Source organism: Pundamilia nyererei, unplaced genomic scaffold (assembly GCF_000239375.1).
Source record: "Pundamilia nyererei isolate P.nyererei 1_Seehausen unplaced genomic scaffold, PunNye1.0 scaffold00148, whole genome shotgun sequence".
Classification (NCBI taxonomy): Eukaryota; Metazoa; Chordata; class Actinopteri; order Cichliformes; family Cichlidae; genus Pundamilia; species Pundamilia nyererei.
The window spans coordinates 1,519,868-1,527,941 of NW_005187549.1; the positions used below are offsets into that span (position 1 = coordinate 1,519,868).

The following is an 8,074-nucleotide window of genomic DNA, read 5'->3' on the forward strand; positions in this document are numbered from 1 at the left end:
ATATATATTTATAATTTTAATAAATGACAAATTAAAAAGGCATGAACATTTTTTTTGTATCGAAAAAATATCGAACCGTGACACCAAAGTATCGAACCGAACCGAACTGTGAATTTTGTGTATCGCTGCACCCCTAATTATTACATAGTAAGGCGAATTTCAGTGGTCCGGCCCACTGAAGATCAAAGTGGGCTATGTGTTGCCCATGATGAAAAGTTTGACATCTTTAAATTAGTTCTTCATTCTCCACTGTTGCCAAGTGCTGCTCACAGGAGATCATTCTGATTGTAGGGTTTTAATCTTTTGTATAGTTTTACCTAAAAATATAAAGTGATGTATTTAAAAAAAAATGATCTGAATTTAATACATCTGTTCTTTACTGCCATAACTACTGGTCTGAATGTCCACCTTTCTAATAGTCAAACTGTTTAAATGTTCACCCATTTACCTCAGTAGTTCCTCATCGTAGGTGTCAGGCTCATAGGGAAAATCAGGGATGAAGTCCTGACTGAAGAACAGAAAGACGTCAGAACTGCAAAACATGATGAGTCTGAACCTGCCATCAACCTCTAACACTACATCCTAATTTCCAAGGCTCACCTGTAGTCATCACAGCTCCCATTGATGATGTGGTTTGTCCAGCTCTGGTTAGGGCCATTAAAATATCTTACACACAGAAAAGGATTACAAGACAGAAAAATACCCCACTTTCTTAGATCATTGCTTTTACTGTTGGTACTATGACTACTGCCACTGCTGGAATTCTGATAGAGAAGTACCTGTCATGGGAATCAAGTGAGTTGGCAAGCGACATCCTCCTCAATGGCCTTGTAAGTACACAGGGAGAAGCAGTGTCCAGTCAGAGAACCAGTCAGACCAGTACAACTGCTGTTCTACAACCAGTACTATTAACTGTACCACTAAGTGCTCTACAGGGACACTAAAACTAAATACTTATTATAACCTGGACCATAACTACTACTACTACAATCAATATAGGCAGTATAAGCAATACTACAACTCTAAGCTGTAATGTCAAAACCAGTTCAAAAGCAGAACTAAATGCTGCAGCACAAAAATATCTCTGTAACCCAGTACATCACCCAGTAAATGAATTTACTCCAACAAGATCTAACTGCTACTGTAGCCAGAAGCAGAACAACTAGTAGTAAAACATCAAAGAAAAGCACTAAATCTACTTCTAAAACCTGTACAAAGATCAGATGTCCAATCAAGTATGCAACCTGTTTCCTGATTCAAACCTGTTCAGCAGCAGCAGACAGGTGGGGTTTACCTGACTCTGACACACCTGCTGCAGTCCAACACCATGTTTACTGGTTATTCATTATCAGTTTGCAGATAAACAATATTACATGATGCAGGGTGCATGCTGATTAGCTGATGTCCAGATGACTCACATCAGGCATGTTCCTATGTGTTACCTAGGGATGGGTACTGGTATCGGTTCTGACATAAATGGTAGTAACCAGACCGAAAAGCAGCGCACATTTTGGTGCTTTATTTTGGTGCTTTTTTTTCCCCTGAGATGTCACACACTTTGAATTCTAGCCAATCATTTTACCTTTCCAAGGATAGTAGGCGGGCCCAGGTACGTACATTCTTTTAGAGCAGAGCTACAGATTAAAAATGCCCAAAGCGAAGCGGTCAAAAGTCTGGCTGTACTCCACAGCAAAAGATGCAAACTCAGCAGCCTGCAACAAGTGCTTTAAGGTGATACTGTGCAAAGGAGGTAACACCTCACCTGGCGACGCATAGCGGGGGATTTTAAAGCCGAAAAATGCACCGTATTTGATAGCTTGCTGCAAGAGCTCACACCGAGCACATCTACTACAGGTGTGGTGCCTGTAATTGGACCCGGAGTTAGCAACATCCCTCAAGAACCCGAAGATTAGAGTCCTGGCCCCTAGCCCTGCCAGTATAGCAGAAATGATGACAGATGATGATGCAGCAGCAGCCGTTCTTCTCTGGGTGAGTCGCTTAATGTTGTTTGTGTGTAATTTACGTTGAGTAGGCTAACCACGTTATTACATTAATGCATATAAGGTGAACTAGCAAACACCGTCGTAGTTACATGCGGCTGTCTTCTTGTTTGATGGCAGATACTCACTTCACCCTGGCAAAAAAGGCTAAAATGACCAAAGAAAAAGAGGGAAACAGCTAAACATGAGAGGTTTTTGGACGAAAGTTTGTGTGTTTTTTTCCATTGTTTAAGCACTGCTTCCAGCCAAGAGTGATGTCATAAATCCCCTATAGCTGCAGAAAAGGCTAACATTGTTATCTTTTTACAAAAAAACAGCTAAGAGAGGTTTTTGGACAAAGTGTGTGTTCTCCATTCTTTAAGCACTGGTTCGAGCCCCGTTTAAGCACCGGCACCGTTTCAAAAATACCGGTTTGGTACTGGTATCGGATAAAACCTAAACGATACCCATCCCTAGTGTTACCATAGTTACCTGTTCGGGGTGCTGTATTGGCTGGCATCAGAGAATGCTCGGCTCAGTTTGGAGCCCCGCAGCAGCCGCACCGCGTCCTCCCGATATAACGGGTAAAGAGGGTTATTGCTGGCAATCAGATGTCAAAGGTCAGAATGGCAAGAACAGAAAAGTCTGGATAAAATGAGGATGATGCCTTTAGGAAGACCACTTCCTGTCTGGCTTCAAAAGCTTATTTGTTTAAAAATTCAAGTTCAAAGTTCAAGATAAAAACCTGTGAGTCATATTAAACCTTGAATACTAATGATTACACTTTTAAAGCACTAAACCGGTGACAAAAAAAATGCATAGCAAAAGAAACTGCCAGGAAAGGCAAGATAACAACTCATGTGAGTTTTATGGCTGCCATCATGCCAGACCAACATAACTTTAGCTTTGCTAATGTAGATATGAGAGCAATTTTGGATGGTGCTACAATTCTAGAGTGTGAAACAGCCGCGGACAATGCAAAGATTATTAGCTTTCTTAGAAAACATCTAAACAACAGGGAAGGATGTTAACACATTCTCCACACATGGTCGAAGTCCCTGAGGTGACCAACAGTCTGAATGATATCAAGGACAGTCTGGATTTTTGGAAAATGCTGAAAGAGTTATGAGAGCCAAAGTACTTGGTAGAATCCGTCTTGATCAAGCTCGTTTTATCCAGTCAAAAATTCTGTAGTCATAGGAACACTATATATTCCTTCCTCTTGAACAATATGGATTTAGCTACTAATGTTTTGGGTTTATTAGGCTTCTATTTGATAATGGACTGGTACTTATGTAGTGCATTTATACTCAATTTGAGCACTCAGAGCACTTTCTATTACAAGTCTCATTCATCCAGTCTCACACACACATTCATATAGTGCAACATTTGCTGAACATTTGGACTTCAGGTTGGCTGTAGCTTGAGAGGTAGAGCAGATCATCTAATAATTGTAAGGTTGGTGGTTGATCCCTGTCTGCTCTAGCCTGCATGCCAAAGCGCCTCGGGCAAGATACTGGAACATTCCGACGCGATCACTGCAGTCTGAATAGTAGGTAGAAAGCACGTCATAAGAACCACTTCGTTTATAATTTACAAGGAAATTTCAACCGACTGGAGTAGCTAGGGAATGAACCACCAACCTTTCGATTGCTCGACAACCTGCTCAACCCGATCCACAGCCGCTGATAATATAAAAACACTGGCATTATTTCCACAGCATTTTGACTCATGTAGACATACTGCACAGCTGCTGTTACCTGTTGGAGCAGTGATTTCCAAGGGATACAAATAGGACACATGCACTATAAGATAATGCTGCACACAGTAAATGATCACCTGGACAAAGTCTGAGGCACTTCATCAGACTCGATATCGCTTGAGAACAGCTGAGTTTTAATAGCCTAAACACGGTGTTACTTATTACAAACGTAATATTTGCATATAGTCACTTTTTTGGATAAGCTCAATAAGGATAGAGAGAGATGGAAATACATATTTATAACTTTATGGGGAAAGACCAATAAACTCACAATAAATTATCTCCAATAAGCTCTCACATGCAAGAATCTTTTGACGTACATGATAAGACAAATACTGTAGTTTGATTGCAGATTAAAGCATCAACTTGCTGTGCTCCCAAATCTTCTCTGGTGGCATCTTTCCCTTTCTACCCTCACGTCCCATCTTGTTTTTCTAATTTTAGCTCTTCAGGTACCTTTTTTAGTTTCTTCTTCTGTTGTCATGTTTTGGGCCCATCTCAAATCCCCAACACACAGATACTTACCTGTGAGGAGGCGGCTGGCTCGGTGACCGTGACCTCATTCTGACCATGTCGGAACGGGAGCAGTGATTGGGAGAAATCACTTGCTCTGGCACTGAGAGGGTGGAGCTATGGAATTCGCGCCCATTCTGTCTGTAGTCTGCACACAGAGAAACAGAGCAGGAGTTCAACCATCAACCCTGACTCAGTTATTTTGTAATTTCAAGTTATGCAGTCACATTTATGTCATAATCCTCAAATGGTTTACCTTAAGCAGTTTGAGGAACTTATAAAATGATTAGATTCCCATTGTCTTACAGCAGCATGTTTTTAATCCACTTGAGCCAGTTAGTATTCTCTCCTGTATCCTTTAAAATGAGACTGCAGTGAATGATGGGATATGGAGTTTACCTGATATCACCCCAATGCCGTCTTCACAGTCATAATCTGAAAACTCGCTGTCACTGATCCTCTGAGACCCTGCAGATGGAGAGAGGGAGGACATTTAAGCCTGTAAGCAGCTCATCTGTAATCTTCTACAAGAAGGTCAACAAATCTAACACTCCAGACCGAACAGCCAGAGGACAAACCAGTTAACGCAGGAGCAATAAAAGACACATTCATCTGATATTACACACAGACTCCCTTAAACCTTTTACAACTCCTTGACCAGAACCTTTTCATCCACATCCACATCAGCCTTTAACAAATGCGTGAAATTTAACAGCAGTCAGAGTTTCGGACTGAATGCTGAAATTAATAATTTTCTGGCCACACAAAGGCCAGCATGTTTATACACAAATAAGATTTCTGCATTAGTCCCAAAAGTGAAGCAGAGTGGTCAGAGTTTGATGATAGGTGGCTGCATGAGAGATTAAGGTACTAGAAAGAGAACATTTATAGATGGCATCATGAGTGTGTATCAGTGTACCCAAATGAAGTCAACTTCCTGTTAAAGCATAAAAACATCCAAACAAAAGATCCAAGGAGGAAAGTAGAGATGAGTGTGTCACTTGCTCTCATCTTTTAAAGAGAAATGTGGAGCAATAAAACCCATCCAGCAAAGATCAGCTGGAAGAAAAATATAAAGAGCGATAGAACACCTGTGGGAATTTGAGCAGCACTGACCTCCTCCGTCCTGAGGAGTCCATGCTCACGACTTTAACATGAGTCTCTCTGCAGAAATAAAGCTGGACATAACAACTGCATCACTGTTATAGAAATGATGCAGTGATCACTTCTGTTCTCTGATTTATTTTTCTGTTGTGAACTCCAGATCAGCAATGGGTCATATTTTGTTCCACGGGGCCATACAGTGCTATCAATAACATAAATGAAGTCCAACTCACAGGATAATTGAACTAAAACACAGTTACAGGTTACAATGGCAATACTGACAAAAAAAAATCTGCCTTCGAAATTAAGCAACATTTTGACCAGCTATCTGATATGTACCACTGGTTAGGTCATTGTAGCCGTTCACCTGAGGATTTCCAACCATAAAACTCCTCATAAAACTGTGTCTTAGTTGTTGTTTTTTTTGTTTTAAGAAGTTGAATTGGGCTGACCATATGTTCATATATTCAACATCCTACACCAAGAACGTCCAATTGACTCCTCCTGGTACAACATCAAAGATCTCCCACAAGAAGATCCAGAACTCCCTTGAGAGATTTACCAATAATCCATTGAACAGTCTGTCCAGAACCTTTTCATGCACAGTTTGACATGTCTTCAAGTATTATATGGAACCCAATAACCTTCTGGATGCACTCGCTCTAATCAATCATTCCAGGATCCAGGCAGCTAGCTCTGTTCTAGTCCCTCAAAGATCAAACCCTAATCATCAAGTTTTGAGTAGCTGAGGTACAGATATTTCAAGAACTACGTCTCCCATGATTTGGCTACATAATATCTTTCATGAGAGCTTTCTGCCTGGTAAAATAACATTTAATTGCATCACTATGATATGATCAGGCAGGGCTATATTTGTGCAGCAATTATCAATCAATGACTTATTAAAACTATAAATAATAAATAGCACAGGAAATGGATAGCTTAGCATCACACAGGGAAATGCCATAGAGGTCAGCATTAGCAACAGAGGGTCAGAAGCTCACTCGTGCATGCACACACACACACACACACACACACACACAGGCGCACGTTTTTACCTGAGTTATAGTAATGACCTTTGTCTAGCAAAGCGTTGTGGATGATTTAAAATAAAGAAAAACAAATGAAACAAAAGAAGAAGAAGAAGACGTTAACAATAAAGCATAATAAACAAATAAAGAAATGAATGAAAGGACTGGTGTTGGATTGGATCTGCCAGAGGCCTGCTCTGCTGTGACTGGTTGTTAGGTTGTTGGACTAAACATTCACTGATGAAATAAGCCCAATCCAACATTCTTTCATTTTGAGCTCTTCTACAATTGACTTCAGGGGCATACACGTAGGAAGAGCCCAGCAGCAACGTGGCAAGCAGAGACCATCGTGTTAGTGAAGCAAAGTGACTGTATACCGAGGTTTTTTCTCCCTTTTTCTTTGCTACTACCCGCTGACTACCAACAGAAACAAAGGCTACCATTGATAGACATGTTAGAGGGTTTCAGCAACCAGAAGCTGGACTCTCCATTAAGTCTGCAAAAAGATGAATGTCAAGTTTTGGACTCCTTCACTCATTTGACTTTTGTCAATTTTTCGCAACAAATCTCAGAGTTCACCTTTCTTCTCTGACTCTATAACATGGTAAACCAGTTTGAACAAAACTTTAGCAACCGACTCATTTTCCAGTGATCAGAGCATGTATCAACTACAGTGAAATTACCAGTCCCAGCAGAGGAGAGCATCCCTCCAAATGATCCATCAATTAATATGTTGTTGTGTGAGGTTGTGACACAGGTTTATTGTGTGTGTGTGTGTGTGTGTGTGTGTGTGTGTGTGTGTGTGTGTGTGTGTGTGTGTGAGTGAGAGAGAGAGTGTGTGTCTTACTCTGCAGCCTCCTGCTGCTGTGTGTGTGCTCAGCTTGCAGTCCCCTCCTCTGCAGGTAGGGGGAGGCTTTGGGCAGTGGCAGTGAGGAAACGTCATGAAGCTGCAGTTTGTACCAGTGAGGCTGATCATCGAGCAGAGCCGACTCCATCTCTATCAGGATCTGGCTCAGGAGAATGGATACAAAACATACAGAGAACACTAAGAATATACAGAGTATGTAGAAAGGAGAACAAATAAAGAACTGGGAGCAAACACATGGACCTGTTTTAACATTTTCAGTGCTAATTAACACTAGAATCACAAAGGGGGTCACTTTGACCCCTTGGAATTTTCAAATTCTGTTAAATTAAAATTCCATCATCTCAGACTTCATAACTTTTCCGAAAATGTGTTTAATCATCTGTGAATTTAAGGGTGTGTGGGACAAGAAAAAAAATCACGATCACTTATATTCAGAACTGCAGAGGACGTTATTCTGACCCCAATAAGTAATGTAAGACAACAAGTCACACTGGGTTGCCTAGCAACATGCATCATTTATTGGTATTTTGATATGTAGGCTGCAATAAGATGAACCAGTGCTAGGGATCTATAGTTCAATAAAAACTGAATAATTACTGCAGGACTGAACAGTAGGAATGGATAACGGTATCCGGTGCCATTATTATCTAACATAAACGATAGTAACCAGACCGAAAAGCAGCGCACATTTCGGTGCTTTTTTTCCTGAAATGTCATACACTTTGGATTCTAGCCAATCATTTTACCTAGAAAGGCTGCAACCACCAAGTACCTGCAGAGGGTCAGGCAAGTCCTGAGGAGTCAGCTGAATGGTAAG

The 8,074-nt window shown here is 40.9% G+C and overlaps 1 protein-coding gene across 4 annotated transcripts in view; it reads right to left on the minus strand.

The window, feature by feature from the left end:
* The window catches only part of rims2b (regulating synaptic membrane exocytosis 2b), a 63,838-nt gene that overhangs the window by 23,188 nt on the left and 32,576 nt on the right, over positions 1-8,074 (minus strand). For 3 of the 4 annotated variants that reach the window (XM_013913745.1, XM_005744720.1, XM_005744719.1), the window contains 7 exons: positions 7,237-7,396; positions 4,654-4,722; positions 4,267-4,402; positions 2,472-2,579; positions 780-827; positions 601-666; positions 449-508 (listed from right to left, as the gene is read on the minus strand). In XM_013913745.1, the coding sequence (XP_013769199.1) occupies positions 449-508; positions 601-666; positions 780-827; positions 2,472-2,579; positions 4,267-4,402; positions 4,654-4,722; positions 7,237-7,396 (647 nt within the window). Of the gene's footprint in view, positions 1-448; positions 509-600; positions 667-779; positions 828-2,471; positions 2,580-4,266; positions 4,403-4,653; positions 4,723-6,416; positions 6,441-7,236; positions 7,397-8,074 lie in introns of all 4 variants that reach the window. The other variant, XM_005744718.1, reaches the window with a different exon arrangement.